General features: G+C 39.0%; 1 protein-coding gene across 8 annotated transcripts in view; it reads right to left on the reverse strand.

Annotated features, from left to right (window-relative positions):
- EPB41L5 (erythrocyte membrane protein band 4.1 like 5) overlaps nt 1–18,219 on the reverse strand; it is a 167,482-nt gene that overhangs the window by 12,016 nt on the left and 137,247 nt on the right. For all 8 annotated transcript variants that reach the window (XM_086349565.1, XM_086349564.1, XM_086349563.1 and 5 more), the window contains 4 exons: nt 17,085–17,213; nt 14,162–14,226; nt 4,210–4,300; nt 2,257–2,331 (listed from right to left, as the gene is read on the reverse strand). In XM_086349565.1, the coding sequence (XP_086205691.1) occupies nt 2,257–2,331; nt 4,210–4,300; nt 14,162–14,226; nt 17,085–17,213 (360 nt within the window). The remainder of the gene's footprint in view (nt 1–2,256; nt 2,332–4,209; nt 4,301–14,161; nt 14,227–17,084; nt 17,214–18,219) is intronic.

The following is an 18,219-nucleotide window of genomic DNA, read 5'->3' on the forward strand; positions in this document are numbered from 1 at the left end:
TTTTATCAATCAAAAGAGAAATGAAGAGAGGAAAAAAGGGGCAAAGAAGGACACTTTAAAGTGTCAAAAGGAGCTCAAGAAAGTATAATTACAATCAACAAACATGCATCTATCTTCAAAATATACACAAAATTGAAAGATCCAACAATAGGTTAAGAAATGGATTAACCAATAATTGCAGACAGAGATACTAAACACACCCCAGAAACTGATAGAATATTTGAGAGAATCAGCAGAATGACTACTGAAAATAACTCAGCAAGTTTCCTGAACACAAAATCAACTTACGAATTCAATAGTAAAAAATTAAATACCATTCACAACATCAACAAAACTATTAAGCATTTAGGATTTAACCTAACATAGAACAGAGAAGACTTGCAGAGGACATTTCAGACTATTCTCTGTTAAGTCCTAAATTCTTTAATGGGTAAAAAATCTTACTAGCAAAAAAACCATTAAGGGTCTGGAAATAACAAAAATAGGAAAACAAAAAATTTATATTGGGGAGACTATAACTACATAACTTTTAGGAGAAACAGGAAATCTTGGATGAGAAAAACATTATACTCTTGGCCAAGAAGATAATCACAAATATATCAGTTCTTTCCTCAAGTTAATTTATGGATTTAATACAATCACAATTAAAACTTCAAAGGCTTTCAAGGGAGTGAAACTTGACAAAGTTATTCTAAAAACCATCTGAAAGAACTAACAATCAAAAACAGCAAAATATCAGCATAATGGTGCTGGACTGGCCTCATCACATATCAAAATCACTTAAAAAGCTCAATTTATTAGACGAGTATTACAGTTCTAATAACTATAAATTAGTAGGAAAGCTTATATGCAGAATCTAAAATGTATCATATTCAACATTTTTATTTAAAATAGAACATTTAAATTTGCAGGTAAGTAAAAATATACTAGTGATAGAAAATGCTTTTAATGAAATTCATTTTCATCACTCTATCACCCACCCACCTGCGAGAAAGCGTAGACACACAGTAAGAGTTCTGAGCTGGGCCCCAAGGATTCCTTCTTCAGCTTCAGGCTATTTTTTCATTAGTCTTAGAAGTTACCTCTTTTATCTGGTTAAAGGATTATTGTGGCCCGATAGCGCCAACATCCCTTGTATTTTCTGTTTGTGCATCTGGTAAAGTCTCTGTGTTTACTGATATCAGCTGGTGTTTCCTGGCCCACATCTGAACCCCCGGGAATGGTCAGAAATGCAGCTTCTCAGGCTCCACCCCACACATACCATGTCAGAAACTCCAAGGGTGGAGACCAGTGGTCTGTGCTTTCTTACGCTCTCCAGTGATGCACACACACACTTGAGTACCACCTGAACTCCCAAGCCTTCAGGTGATGTCACAGCAGTCCCAGTACATGAGTCATTAAGTACTAAATGAGGCTTCTGTGTACCTTCCATCCCAACTAGTCTCCATGTCTCTGGAGGGAAGGGACTGTTTTTTATTTGTACCATGCTCACAGTTGGACATGACTTAGCATGCACACACAGTACTTAACACAGTATCTCCCAAACTCAAATAAAAAGCAATGTGTTTAATGTCAACCATTCTTATGATTCCATCTTTCTGTAAGTGTTTTATTTTTAAATTAAAATTCTTTATTGTCTGAACTCTTTAGAAGCTGGTTTACCCTCACATGTTCCTCTCATGCTGTTTAATAGGATGATGTTACAAAAAGAGTTTCCCTGGTAGCTCGGCTGGTAAAGAACCCTCCTGTAATGTAGGAAACCCCAGTTTAACCCCTGGGTTGGCAGGATCCCCTGGAGGAGGGATAGGCTACCCACTTCAGTATTCTTGGGCTTCACTAGTGGCTCAGATGGTAAAGAATCCACCTGCAATGTGGGAGACCTGGGTTCAATCCCTGGGTTGGGAAGATCCCCTGGAGAAGGGAATGGCTACCTATTCCAGTATTCTTGCCTGGAGAATTCCATGGATAGAGGAGCCTGGCAGGTTACAGTCCATGGGGTTGCTAAGAGTCAGACACAACTGAGGGACTTTCAGTTTAGTTATAAATAGGTTCACAGTTAACATATGGTTATGTAATGACACACAGATTCAAGTTGGCAGAACTTAGTATAGAAAAGCAATGCTACGTGGTTACTGAAATATAAATTCATGAAATGAAAAGTCTTACTAAATTATAGACAAGGTAAAAATTGGAATCTAGCAGGGACAATTTCAAACAGAAATACCTTTCCATCTTCCTGTTTTAAAGCATCTTTACCTGAGGTATGGTTGTGTGGTCAAGGAGATTCTCAGTTAGAGACAACAGCAAGGCATCCAGTTCATCTGTAGCATCCTGTGGAAGACAAGATACACAGATGTCAAATGACCCATTAATCACCAAACAGTTTTTTCCATATCCTTGCAGTGTATAATTTGGACCCATGCCTGGTTGGTGTTAATCTTGAAACAAATGGGGACATTCAGGAGCCATAGTTATCAGTGATTTCACTTGTGTTGGAGAGAACCTAGCCTATAGTCAGAACTTTAAAACACTCAAGGGTTTTGTGAATTTTCATACAGTTATTCCTTCTGGTAAGACAAGACTTGGTAGGGTTTAGGACTGTCCTGGCTCTCAGCTCTTGAACTAGAGAATAGAGGTAAAAGGTTCAGCCAGCAAGGAGCCAGCAAGTTAGGAGAGGCCTGAACTCCCAGTGCTTCTTTATTCACACATGTGGGTGCTCTAATGTTCACAAAGGAGTATAATGCAAATTTCCCCCATAAACACTGATACTTTTGTCTAATCAATATTTGAAGCACCTTATACAGAGTTCTGTACAGCAGTGTGTGTGTATGTGTTGGGGGGATGCATAGGAAGAATGTTAAAAGGATAAAAGATGAAACTCCAGTCTGGAAATAAGAGCAATAAGTACCCAAGGTGTACCCTTTATTTATACATTTCTGTCTGTCTGTCCTCAGGCCATGGTACATCACCAGTTCAGTGTTAACTGAATTTTAATCCAACATATGAAGTAACTGTCCTCTCCCTTCTCATAGCTCCCTCCTCCTATCCCACTCCTTCTTACCCTGTGTGACCTGGTGAGCCCTGAAAGAGCCTGTGCATATCTCCACCACAACATATTAAAATCCTCTCTCCAAGTGTACTATAAAGCAGTTTGAAAGAAGAGGCCATGTTTCTGTCATTTTTTAATTTTCAAAGCCTAGCATGCTATCCTGGTACATAATATGCAATAAATTTGGGGGACAAATGTCCTTCTCTGTTCTAAAACACATCTGAGGTTCCACCTAATGATTTCAATGATCAAATATGTCAATATATCATTTTAGGATTTTAATTAGCAGAAAGGAATCTCCAGATTGAAAATATTTTAGGTTCCTTTTTTAAAACACCAAAGTTTTTTTGACTAGTGGGAATACAGGTAATTGCTAATTTTTTTCTTTTTATAAAATATTAGGTAGATTTCTATGATAAATGTGCTTATGCAATACAAGAACAAATGGGAACTGTTCATTTACAAAAATAACTTGTTGTTTAAATTGCAAATTAAAACATTCCCAGGGTAATGAACTGGGTTTCTATGATTTCTGAACTGGTAAGGGTGTGTGGGGCTTCCCAGGTGACTCAGTGGTAAAGAATCCGCCTGCAATGCAGGAGATGCAGCTTTGATCCTTGGGTCAGAAAGATCCCCTGGAGAAGGAAATGGGAAACCACTCCAGTTTTCTTGCCTAAAAAATCCCACGGACAGAGGAGCCTGGTGGGCGAGAGTTCATGGAGTTGCAAAAAGACTGGGACACAAGTTAGCAACTAAACAACAATGGGTGTGTGACAAGTGGATACAAGAAAGGTAGGATTTGAGATAAGCTGGTTATAACACAACACAATTTCAGAATGTTACTTTTGATCAATCAATACTTATTTGCTGCCTACTATGTGCAGTGTTCTGTTTCAGACACTAGGGAAGTAGAGTCAGCATACAAAAACCAAAAATAAGATATCTAAAAAAACAAAATAACAACAAATAACTCAAAAATGAAGAAACCCTGAGCTACTCTTGGATCTGATAATAGGATTCTCCCTAGAGAAGTGAGGTTCAGTGCTTTTTTCACAGCTTAAGTTCTGGTGTCCATCAGAACTCACCAGATGTCCTGTATAACCAAGGTTCAACTCAGCGGAATGTGAGGAGAAACCTTAAAAAGTGGCAGTGATTGTTACCTTTAGAGCAGACCCACTTTCTGCAGGTGTGGTTCGCATCAGAGCCAGAGAGTCTCCACGGACGGGCACAGTGTTCTCATTTAATTCAGCACTAGGAAGAGAAAGGTATGTTCACATCATGGAGGACTGACAGAGGTGACACAGGGGTCACAAGCAGCCTCCTCAGGAAGAAGAAAAACGAACTCTTCAATTAGAAATTAGTCGTGCTTTTCAACACACAAACTATCAAAAAGAGATATCAAGAAAACAATCCCATTTAAAATTGCACTAATAATAATAAAATATCTAGGAATAAATACCTAATCAAGGAGGTAAAAGACCCTTATTTTGAAACCTATATTCTGAAAACTGATGAAAGAATCTGAAGATGATGCAAAGAAATGGAAAGATATCCCATGTTCATGTCTTAGAAGAATATTGGCAAATGTCCACACTATCCAAAGCTATGTACAGATTTAATGCAATTCCTATCAAAATGCCTATCAGGCCTTTTCACAGAACTAGGACAAGTAATCCTAAAATATAGATGGAAATACTGTTGTTGTTGTTCAGTTGCTCAGTGTGACTCTTTGCGACCCCATGGCCTGTAGCACTATGCCAGTCTTCCCTGTCCTTCACCATCTCTCTGAGTTTGCTCAAACTAAGGTCCATCAAGTCAGTGATGCCATCCAACCATCTCGTCCTCTTTCATCCCCTTCTCCTCCTGCCTTCAATCTTTCTCAGAATCAGGGTCTTTTCTAATGAGTCAGTTCTCATCAGGTGACTTCAGCTTCAGCATCAGTCTTTCCAATGAATATTCAGGACTGATCTCTTTTAGGATGGACTGATTAGATCTCCTTGCAGTCCTAGGGACTCTCAAGAGTCTTCTCGAACACCACAGTTCAAAAGCATCAATTCTTCGGCACTCAGCTTTCTTTATGGTCCAACTCTCACATCCACACATGACTACTGGAAAAACCATAGCTTTGAGTATACAGAACTTGTCAGTAAAGTAATATCTCTGCTTTTTAATATGCTGTCTACATTGGTCATAGCTTTTCTTCCAAGAAGCAAGCATCTTTTAATTTTATGGCTGCAGTCACCATCTGCAGTGATTTTGGAGCCCAAGAAAATAAAGTCTGACACTGTTTCCACTGTTTCCCCATATACCTGCCATGAAGTGATGGGACTTCATGTGATCTTAGCTTTTTGAATGTTGAGTTTTAAGCCAGCTTTTTCACTCTCCTCTTTCACTTTCATCAAGACGCTCTTTTAGTTCCTTTTCGTTTTCTGCCATTAAAAAAGGTGGTATCGTCTGCATATCTGAGGTTATTGGTATTTCTCCCAGTAATCTTGATTCCAGTTTCTGCTTCATTCAGTCTGGCATTAGGCATGATGCACTCTGCATATAAGTTAAATAAGCAGGGTGACAATAAACAGCCTTGACGTACTCCTTTCCCAATTTGAAATCAGTCCATTGTTTCATGTCTGGTTCTGCTGCTTCTTGATCTGTATACAGGTTTCTTAGGAGGTAGGTAAGATGGTCTGGTATTCCCATCTCTTTAAGAATTTTCCACAGTTTGTTGTGATCCACACAGTCAAAGGCTTTAGCATAGTCAATGAAGCAGAAGTAGATGTTTTTCTGAAATTCTTTTGCTTTTTATATGATCCAATGGGTACTGGCATTGGATCTGGTTCCTCTGCCTTTTCTAAATTCAGCTTGAATATCTGGAAATTCTTGGTTCAGGACTGTTGAAGCCTAGCTTGGAGAATTTTGAGCATTACTTTGCAAGAATGTGAAATTAGTGCAACTGTGTGGTAGTTTGAACATTCTCTGGCATTGCCTTTGGGATTGGAATGAAACCTGACCTTTTCCAGTCCTGTGGCCACTGCTGAGTTTTCCAAATCTGCTGGCATATTGAGTGCAGCACTTATACAGCATTATCTTCTAGGATTTGAAATAGATCAGCTGGAATTCCATCACCTCCACTAGCTTTGTTCACAGTCATGTTTCCTAACGTCCACTTGACTTTGCACTCCAGGATGTCTGGCTCTAGGTGAGTGATCATACCATTGTGTTTATCTGGGTCATTAAGATCTTTTTTGTATAGTTCTTCTGTATATTCTTATCACCTCTTCTTAGTATCTTCTGCTTCTGTTATGCCCATACCGTTTCTGTCCTTTATTGTACCCATCTTTGCATAAAATGTTCCCTTGGTATCTATAATTTTCTTGAAGAGATCTCTACTCTTTTCCATTCTATTGTTTTCCTCTATTTTTTTTGCATTGATCACTGATGAAGGCTTTCTTATCTCTCCTTGCTGTTCTTTGGAACTCTGCATTCAAATGGGTTTATCTTTCATTTTCTCCTTTGCCTTTTGCTTCTCTTCTTTTCTTAGCTATTTGTAAGGCCTCCTCATACTACCTTTTTGCATTTCTTCTTCTTGGGGATAGTTTTGATGACTGCCTTCTGTACAATCTTACGAACCTCCATCCATAGTTCATCAGGCACTCTGTCAGATCTAATCCCTTTAATCTATCTGTCTCTTCCACAGTATAATCATAAGGGATTTGATTTAGGTCATACCTGCATGGTCTAGTGGTTTTCCCTACTTTCTTCAATTTAAGTCTGAATTTTCCGATAAGGATTTCATGATCTGAGCCACAGTCAGCTCCCAGTCTTGTTTTTGCTGACTGTATAGTGCTTCTCCATCTTCAGCTGCAAAGAATATGATCAATCTGATTTCAGTATCGACCATCTGGTGATGTCCATGTGTACAGGCATCTCTTGTGATGTTGGAAGAGAGTGTTTGCTATGACCAGTGTGTTCACTTTGCAAAACTGTTTGTCTTTACCCTGCTTCATTTTGTACTCCATGGCCAAACTTGCCTGTTACTCCAGGAATCTCTTGACTTCCTACTTTTGCATTCCATTCCCCTATGATCAAAAGGACATCTTTTTTTGGTTTTAGTTCTAGAAGCTCTTGTACGTCTTCACAGAACTGTTCAACTTCAGCTTCTTTGGCATTAGTGGTTGGGGCATAAAATTTATATGGAAATTTATATGAAGGACTCCAAATCGCCAAAGTAATCAAGAAAAAAAGAATACAGCTAGAGGAATCACACTCCCTGACTTCAAGCTATACCATAAAGCTACAGTAATCAAAATAGTATAGTATTGGCATAAAAACAGACACATAGATCAATGGAACAGAATAGAGAGCCCAGAAATAAAGCCATGCACTTTTGGTCAATTAAGCCAAAATAAAGGAAGCAAGAACATACAGTAGGGAAGAGACAGTCTTTTCAATAACAACAGCTGGAAACCTGGACAGCTGCATGTAAAAATGAAATTAGAACATCTCATGCCATATACAAAAATAAACCCAAAACAGATTAAAAAAATAAAGGTAAGACCAGAAACCATAAAACTAGTAGAAAATACAAGCAGAATGCTCTTTGACATAAAATATACCAATATTTTTTTTGGATCTGTCTCAAAGCAAAGGAAACAAAAGCAACAATATAAACAATGAGATATAATTAAACTTAAAAGCTTTTGTAGTGCAAAGGAAACCACTGACAAAATGAAGATAACAGAATGAAAAAAATATCTACAAATGATATGACCAATATGGGGTTAATACTCAAAACACATAAATGGTTCAAACATCTCAATATTTAATAAAAATAAATAAACCAATTAAAAGTGAGTGGTGGGGGGGGGGGAGTGGGCATAGGATGTGACAGACATTTTTCCAAATAAGATATATACAAATAGACAACAGGTACATGAAAAGATGCTCAACATCACTGCTCATTAGGGAAATGCAAATCAAAACCACAATGAGACGTCACCACACACCTGTCAGCATGGCTATCACCAAAAAGAACATAAAGAACAAACGCTGACAGGGATGTGGAATTCCCTGTTGGTGGAAATTCCCTGTTGGTGGGAATGGAAGTTGTTGCAGCCACTATGGAAAACAGTATGGCAGCTCCTCAAAAAAAAACCAAAATGGAACTACTACATGATCCAGCAATTCTGAGGGAATTCTGAAGGAAAAAAACACTAATTTAACAAGATATGTGCCCCCCCTAGTGTTTATAGCAGGGTTATTTACAATAACTAAGATATAGAAGGGACCTAAGTGTTCATCAAGATGAATGGATAAAGAAAATGTGGTGTGTATATATGTAATGGAATATTACTCAGCTATAAAAAGAATGAAAATTTGCAACAACATGGATGCACCTAGAGGGTATTACATTTAGTGAAATAAGTCAGACAGAGAAAGACTAATACTGTATTTTATCACTTACATGTGAAATCTAAAAAAATAAACAAATGAATATATAAGTGAAGTAAGTCAGAAACAAATTTGCAGATATAGAGAACTAGAGGTTACCAGTGAAATGAGCTAAGTGAGGAGGGGGTGGATAGTGCTAGGAAATCAATAAGCAGAAACTACTATGTATAAAAGACGCTTACTCTTTGGAAGGAAAGTTATGACCAACCTAGACAGCATATTAAAAAGCAGAGACACTACTTTGCCAACAAAGGTCCATCTAGTCAAGGCTATGGTTTTTCCAGTAGTCATGTATAGATGTGAGAGTTGGGCTATAAAGAAAGCTGAGTGCCAAAGAATTGATGCTTTTGAACTGCAGTGCTGGAGAAGACTCTTGAGAGTCCCTTGGACTGCAAGGAGATCCAACCAGTCCATCCTAAAGGAGATCAGTCCTGGGTATTCACTGGAAGGACTGATGTTGAAGCTGAAACTCCAATACTTTGGCCACCTGATGGGAAGAGCTGACTCATTTGAAAAGACCCTGATGCTGGGAAAGGTTGAAGGCAGGAGGAGAAAGAGACAACAAAGGATGAGATCGTTGGATGGCACCACTGACTCAATGGACATGAGTTTGGGTAAACTCTGGGAGTTGGTGATGGACAGGAGGCCTGGTGTGCTGTGGTCCATGGGGTTGCAGATTTGGACATGACTGAGCAACTGAACTATGTATAAAATACATAAGTTACAAGAATATAAATATAACCAATAATTTATAATAAATGTAAAAATAGAATATAATCCATAAAAATATTTAATCATTACATTGTACACCTAAAACAAATATAATATTGTAAATCAATGAATAAGAATCCTGAGGCCAAACCAAAAAAATAAAAAAAGAGAGAGATTAGTCCTATGTAGTTTAGACTGCTACAAAACACAGAAAGCAGGTGAAAAAATTCTTACGACATATGTGTATATGGAAGAACATGTACAATGTTAATTTGTAACAAGCATTTGTCCTTTAGTAAAAGAATGAATATACTGTGGCAGTTAAAATGAAGAAACCGTGGGCTTCTCTGGTGGTCCAGTGGTTAGGAATCTGCCTTGAAATGTAGGGAACACCAGTTTGATCCCTGATCCAGGAAGATCCCACATGCCACAGAGCAACAAAGCCCATGTGCCACAACCATTGAGCCTATGTTCTAGAGTCTGAGAGTCACAACTACTGAGCCCATGCTCTACAACAAAAAAAGCCAATGTAGTGAGAAGTCTGTGCACCACAACTAGAGAGTAGCCCCCACTCACTGCAATTAGAGAGAGCCCAGGTGCAGCAATGAAGACCCCCAACAAGACCAAAAATAAATAAATAAATCTTCCAATGTCGGTGGGAACGTAAACTGATACAGCCACTACAGAAGACAGTATCAGTTCAGTTCAGTTCAGTCGCTCAGTCGTGTCTGACTCTTTGCGACCCCATGAATCGCAGCGCGCCAGGCCTCCCTGTCCATCACCAACTCCCGGAGTTCACCCAGACTCACGTCCATTGAGTCAGTGATGCCATCCAGCCATCTGATCCTCTGTCGTCCCCTTTTCCTCCTGCCCCCAATCCCTCCCAGCATCAGAGTCTTTTCCAATGAGTCAACTCTTCGCATGAGGTGGCCAAAGTACTGGAGTTTCAGCTTTAGCATCATTCCTTCCAAAGAAATCCCAGGGCTGATCTCCTTCAGAATGGACCGGTTGGATCTCCTTGCAGTCCAAGGGACTCTCAAGAGTCTTCTCCAACACCACAGTTCAAAAGCATGAATTTTTCAGCACTCAGCTTTCTTCACGGTCCAACTCTCACATCCATACATGACCACAGGAAAAATCATAGCCTTGACTAGACGGACCTTTGTTGGCAAAGTAATGTCTCTGCTTTTGAATATGCTATCAAGGTTGGTCATAACTTTCCTTCCAAGGAGTAAGTGTCTTTTAATTTCATGGCTGCAGTCACCATCTGCAGTGATTTTGGAGCCCAAAAAAATAAAGTCTGACACTGTTTCCACTGTTTCCCATCTATTTCCCATGAAGTGATGGAGAGTGTTTAAAAAACTAGGAATAAAACTACCATATGACCCAGCAATACCACTTCTAGGCATATACCTGAGGAAATCAAAATTCAAAAAGACATGTGTACCCCCAATGTTCACTGCAGCACTATTTACAATAGCAGGACACGGAAGCAACCCAGATGTCCATCAATAGATGAATGGATAAAGAAGCTGTGGTACGTAAATACAATGGAATAGTACTCAGCCATAAAAAGGAACACATCTGAGTCCATTCTAATCAGGTGGATGGACCTAGAGCCTATTACACAGAGTGAAGTAAGTCAGAAAGAGAAAAACAAATATCGTATATTAATGCATATATATGGAATCTAGAAAGATGGTACCAATGAACCTATTGGCAGGGCAGCAATAGAGATGTAGACATGGATAACAGACTTATGGACATGAGTGGCAGGGAGGAAGACGAGTATGAGACAAATGGAGACAATAGCATGGAACCATATACACTATCATATAAAATAGACAGCCAATGGAAATTTGCTGTATGACTCAGGGAACTCAAACCAGGGCTCTGTAACAACCTAGAGGGGTAGGGGAGGTGGGAGCGAGGGTCAAGAGGGAGGAGACATATGTACATCTATGGCTAATTTATGTTGATGTATGGCAGAAACCAAAGCAATATTATAAAGCAATTATCCTTCAATAAAAAATAAATACAATTTTTAAAAAAGAATATAAAAAAACATGATAATTTTTTTAAAATTCAGATATATCAAAACAAAAACCACTGAACTGTACACTGTAAATGGGTGACCTGCATTGCATAGTATTTGAATTGTATCTTAATAAAGCTGTTACTACAAAAACAAATGATCTGAACAGAAATTTCTCCAAAGCAGAAAAAATGCTCAATATCATTATTTTTTTTTAATTGGAGGATAATTGCTTTACGATGTTGTATTGGTTTCTGCCGTACAATAACATCATTACTCTTAAGGTAAATGAAAATTAAAATCACAAAGGGTTTTGTGGTTCATACTCACTGGGATGGGTATAATTTTTAAAATGGAGAATAATAAACACTGGCGAGGATACTGAGAAACAGAAATGATCATACACTGCGGATGGGACTGGAAAATGCCACAGCTGCCTTGGAAGATAGTTTGGCAGGTCTTCAGTAAGCTAAAAATAGTTACCACATGATTGAGCAACAACCCTCCTGGGCACATATTAAAGAAAACTAAAAGCAAGTCTACAAATTTTTTGTATGTAAATGTTCAAGAACCACCTTATTCAAAATAGCCACAAAGTAGAAATAACAAGGGCTTCCCAGGTGGCTCAGTGGTAAAGAATTCACCTGCCAGTGCAGGAGAGGCAGCTTCCATCCCTGGGTCGGGAAGATCCCCTGGAGAAGGAAACGGCAACCCACTCCAGTATTCTACCCTGGGAAATCCCATGCACAGAGGAGCCCAGCAAGGTACAGTCCATGGGGTTGCAAAAAGACTTGGACATGACTTAGTGATTAAACAACAAACAACGGAAATATCCATCGACACATGGATAAACAAAATATGGCATATCTACACAATCGACTATTATTCAGCTATGAAGTACCAAAACATGCTACAAGGGTACACCTTGAAAACATTATGCTAAATGAAAAAAGTCAGACATATTTGTACATATTTGTACAATTCCAGTTACATGAACCATCCAAAGCAGGAAAATCGAGTACAGGCAGAAAGCAGATGGGTGGTAGCCAGGTGCTGGATGAGGAAGTAGAGTGACTCATACGGGGAGAATGCTTCTTTTAGGTATGATGACAGTATTATGGAATTAATAGTGGTAAGGGTTGCACAACTCTGTCAAAGTACTAAAAACACTAAATTGCACACCTATAAAGTATAAATGCACGGGAACAATAACTTTATAAAAAAGATAAAAGAAAAATGATCTAAATCTACTATAGCAGAATAGGAAAATGTGACAAAGCCTGACAGCTGGTGCACAAATATGTATTATGCAATCTCTAAAGCTTTCTGTATGCCTGAAATATTACCTTTTAGAAAAGGGGTACAGCAATTTTTAAAAAGTCTAGTATGGCAAGGAGAAGAAAAAGAGTAACTGGAAAGGAAAAGACCCAGAAACAGATCCAAGTATATATAAAAGTATATAAGAACATGAATATTCTTTAAAGCAGGGGTCCCCAACCTCTGGGATCTAATGCCTGATGATCTGAGGCAGAACTGATGTAATAATAATAGAAATAAAGTGAACAATAAATGTAATGTGCTTGAATCATCCCGAAACCATCCCCCCTACCCCTGATTCATGGAAAAATTGTCTTCCATGGAACCAGTCCCTGGAACCAAAAAGGTTGGGGATTTCTGCTTTAAAGGATCCATCTCAAATGCTGGAAGGAAAATAGATGATCAAAACACCAACAGCCATGAAGAAAAATAAGTCTGGAAGTTGGATATTCTAACATCTTTCTAGCTTTGGTGAAATTTCTGATAAACAACTGGGTAGTTACATCTTCATTATTCCCCTCTTTGCAAAAAGTTCATGATGAGTTTATGATGAGGTTCCTCTTAAAGGCTTCAGTAATAACAGTAGTATTAAAAATGTTGTGGGCAAGGGACTTCCCTGGTGGTCCAGTGGTAAAGAGTCCACCTTGCAAGGAAGGGGACTCAGGTTTGATCACTGATTAGGGAACTAAGACCCCACATGCCACAGGGCAACTGAACCCATGTGCTGCAACTACTGAAGCCCACGGACCGCAACTATTGAGTCCATGTGCTGCACTGAAAGACCCCGCCTAACAAGACAAAGATCCCTCATGCTGCAACTAAGACCCGATGCAGCAAACTAAATAAATAAATAACTTTTAAATGATGTGGGAAAATTGATTCATTAGAATTAATTAAAAGGTTAAGCTGGAATCCCAGTTGTACCCTGATCACCAGTGAGTAAGTTTGCTGAGTACTAACTGTAAAGTCCTCTATACAAAGCATGCACTTAAGTGTTATGTTGATAACAGCACCTGGAACTGAACAGCATTAATCAGAATATTCACTCAACAATGTTTAGCACTAACTAAGCACACAACACTGGATACACGGAGATGAACGAAACAAACTGGCATAGAGCAGGGGGCAGAAATTTAGTAAGATAAATAAATGGTGTAATAGTCAACAAGAAAAGACAGGCAGAAAGAACTCAGAGGGGGCTGTAAAGACACCTGCATGCATCACATGAGAGCCTGCAGAAACAAAGTTTATAGAAACAACCCACTGTGTTGACAGGATGGTACCAAGACAACCGCCACACCTGAGAGATATTGCACATACTCCTCACCAGGTACCTTACAACATTAAAAGTATCTTCAAAGGTTTCAATCAGCTGAAGAAGAAAGAGAATGAAAAAAGACTAATTAGGAGTATCTTCAAATGATCTACAAGTAGGGCTTAAGAAGCTATGTATTAATGGATAGAAGAGTGAGTCAAACTATCTTTCAAATAGATATTCTGAAACCATGTAGTCACAGACTTGAAAAGAGGGAAAAAAAAAGTACCCCCCAAAGAAAGGTAAGAGGAAAAGAGTATCAGTATCCATCTCCCCAACACTCTACCTGTCTGTGGAAGCATCCTGAACACTGGCATTTTTATGACTTAATACGCGATCTTCTCTTGTAACCTAAGAAAAGGAAATCACAAAAATTAAATCTCTATCGATGATACTAAAGTAAGAAGAAATTTATATTCCTTTGTAGTAAAAATAGAAATACCAGTTTGCTTCTGTTCTAGAAAGGGGTAATCACACCTCATCCATGGAAATATCAGTTAACTGCACCCAGTGCAGTCCTATTCACACCTGAACTCATACACCAAGTGCCCATTTCAATACATAGCTATGCAAATCCATACACTTTACTAGACAGCTCTCCGTGATTTAAGACACCACCTGTATGTTGGTCAATATACACAGAATCCAAAAAGATTCAGTGCCAGAATTTTTCAAATTTATCAAAAGAAGAAATAGATGTTAAGCTATGTATCTGGCTTTTTATTTTTCCCTGAATATTTCAGAAGAGAATTCTAAAAAAATCTTCCTGAAGAAGTCAGTTTTTCCCTTAATTTTATTGAGGTATCATTTACATATAGCAAAATGCCACACATTTTAAATGTATGATGATGAATTCTGAAAAATATACAGGGGTACCTAATCAACACTACAATCAACATACATAACATGTCTCCTGCCCCTAAATGTTCCCTTGAGGTTTCCAATGCAATCCCATCAAAAACCCATACACGTAGCCAGCCGTGATCTGTACTGGTTTCTTTTGGCCTGCAGGCTTTTGTTGCTGCGTGCAGGGTTTCTCTAGCTGCTGACCATGGGCTACTCTTCGCTGCACTGCATGGACTTCTCATTGTGGTGGCTTCTCTTGTGGAGCACAGGCTCTAGGTATGTGGGCTTCATTAGCTGCAGCACTATAGCTTCATATAGATGGGTTTGTAACACCTGTCTTCTGTGCTGCCCTCTTTAGAGAGGCATGATGTTTTTGAGGTTCACCCCTGGTGTTGCATGCATCAACACATTCCTTTTTATGTACTGAGTAGCTTTCCACTTTACAGATATAGCCCGTTTATCTGTTTCCTTGCTGATGGACATCTGGATCGCTTCTAGTTTTTACCTGTTACAAACAAAGATGCCAGAAGCATTCATGTACCAATATCTGTATGAACCTATGTTTTCAGTTCTCTTGGATAAATACCTAGGAGTGGGACTGCTGGGTCATACGAAAAGCATATGCTTAATATATTACCAAATTCTCTTCTAAAGTACCTGTAATATTTTATGTTCTTAGCAGCCATGTGCATTGCAGGCAGTCCATTATTGCCCACACAGGGACGGTCAGTTGTTAACTTTAGCTATGAAGTATGAGGCTAGCTGTACATTATTTGCATAGGCACCCTTTATTAAGCTGAAGTTCCACTCTATTCCTATTTTGTTGTGAACATTTATCATGATCAGGTCTTAAATTCTGTGGAATGTCTTTTCCATATAAATGGAGACAATTTTCCTTAATTTTTAATATGTTGAACTATACTGGTTTTTGAATGATAAACCACCTTTTCCCCCAAGATAAAGTCTTGGCCATGGTTACTACCCTGCTTATTAATTGTTGAGTAAGATCTGCTTCTATTTTGTTTAGGACTTTCGGTCTGTAGCAGCTTTTTTCTGTACAATCTCTCTCTGGCTTTGTTATCGGGGTAAAACCAGACTTGTAAGTGAGCTGGGACATGCTCCCTGCTCTTCTATTTCCTGCAAGAGCTTATGAAGAATTGTTATTATTTCTTCCTTAAGTGTTCAGTAATCTTGACAGTGAAGGCCCTGGTAGGATGATTTTAAACTATAAAATAAAATCGCTTTCATTTAGAGCTATTGAAGTTATTTCTCTCTCGTTTGAGTCAAGATAGACTCAGAAATACAACTGAAACATCAGGTGACGACAGCTGCCACCACCTCTGCTGCCACAAGAGGCAGTGTCAGCATCGGGATCAACATTTGCTAAACACTCACTATGTGCCTGCCAGGAGTCACTCCATGGCCTTCGTATTTATTATTTTATTTCATCCTTACAATCCACCTTAGGGTATGTATTACCATTACCCCCTTTTAAACATAATTTAACTGAGGCTCAGAGAAATAAACTAATGTGCCAAGTCACAAAGCTAGTAGGTGGTAGATAAGAAACAGGATTCAAACTCCAGCTGTCTAATTCCAGAGCCTGTACTGACCTATTTCATAATTATTTTTATATGTAAACATTATGTTTTATGTTTACATCTGGGTGAAAGGTACAGAAAGCACACAAGCAACATTCCTCAAGTTCTTCCAGTTCTCTTCAAGGCCTGTGCCTGGGACAGGATGGGTGAAGAGCCTCTTCTCAACAAGGTACTGGGAAATCCTTGTTGACAACAGGATGCAGTAAGACAGGCTTCTGCGCTATTTCAGCACAGAGGGTAAATCTGACAGGTGGGCGGGCCAAGGAAAAGCCAATTTTGAGAGCATGGATGCCATTAACTTCTTGGGGGCTGGTCTCTACACACTGCGTCCTTCACAAGATGTCACAACCCACTCTTCGTCTTGCAACCATCACTCAGTTGCTAATAACACGACTAATAACTTTGCTGAATGAGCTATTTAGCTAATAATTTTGCTGAATTGGGATAGATGGGTGGGAGGAAAAGTGAACTGATAAAGACCTAAAATCACTCTAGGGTTTCCAGCTACAAAAGTGACGAAAGATTAGGGACTCACTTCTATAGGAATTTGACTTTTAAAAAACTTTATTCTTCTTACTTCATGACTGCCCCATCTTAATCTACTCTGACTAGAATTTAGAGATGGAAAGGCATTTGCTACCTTGAGTATGTTTCCTGGTTTTACCCTCTCTGGCCTGCTCACTCATGTCCACCATCTGTGTGTGTTCTTTGTTCCATAGGGTCTCCTTCCACTTCAGTGGGACCCTAGTGAAGGCAGCTTACCTTCTGCACTGCTTCTACTTGAGCCTTCAAAATATTACTCTTCAAGTCAGGAGGAACTCTCCTGGTATTCAGCCCTGGGCTGTCGATGGCATTATTCAGACATTTCTCGGTTAACTTCACCACTTCCTCCTGGATATTAAAAACACACTGTAAGCAACTCTGAGAGGATTCAACTAAATGGAAACAGAAAAGGACTGATGAAAGTTCCTATTCAGACAACCAGGGAGTCATGTGTTTCAGGCAGCCATCTTATTCCAGGAGGAGTCACCTCTTACTTGAGGTTTTGAACTAAGATCAGTAATCACAAATAAGGTAGGGATCCCTGAAAATCATCCAGCCAACTTTTGTCTTTAAGTTGTCTTTAAGCCAACTGAATAACTAACAATACCACCCTGGAAAAATGCCTGAATTAAACCACACATGAAGAATGTGTGCCATCTGCTGTAATTAATTTCAACTGGATTTTAGGTCAGGCCCTACACAGGCTGATCCCTAGTGCTGTTACTGAGTAGATGACTGTGCTTGAGACTTAAGTTATTTGGCCACAAAGAGGCCACTCTCAGGTAAAAACTTACTAAAATGATAAAATAAAGCACAAGTCCACTGAATGAAGATCATAATTAAAACAACATAAATTACTATGAAAAGAAATGGGAGAAAATAATAATTTTAATTATCTACACTACAGCCGATATTTTACCTAATTAAAAATAAATGACAATCAATAATAAAAATCACCATCACCATCATCCTTACTATGTGCTGTGCTAAGTCGCTTCAGTCACATCCAATTCCTTGAGATCCTGTGAGGAGGATCCTCCAGAGCCTGCCAGGCTCCTCTCTCCGTGGGATTTCCCACGTAAGAATACCGGAGTGGGTTGTCATTTCCTCTTGCAAGGGATCTTCCCAACCCAGGGACTGAACCTGTGTCTCCTGCATCTCCTGCACTGGCAGGCAGGTTCTTTACCACTAGTCACACCTGAGAAGCCCTGTCCTTACTATGGTTACCATTTAACACTGGTCTAAATAACAAACTCATTCTAAACATTTCTTAGCCTCAGATATAGCTTTTGTTCTGTAAAACTGGCCATCTACCAACATACAGGATTATACATTGCACCACTTGTTCAGATTT

Source organism: Bos grunniens, chromosome 2 (assembly GCF_055505025.1).
Source record: "Bos grunniens cultivar Pamir isolate PY7600 chromosome 2, Bosgru_T2T1.0, whole genome shotgun sequence".
NCBI lineage: Eukaryota > Metazoa > Chordata > Mammalia > Artiodactyla > Bovidae > Bos > Bos grunniens.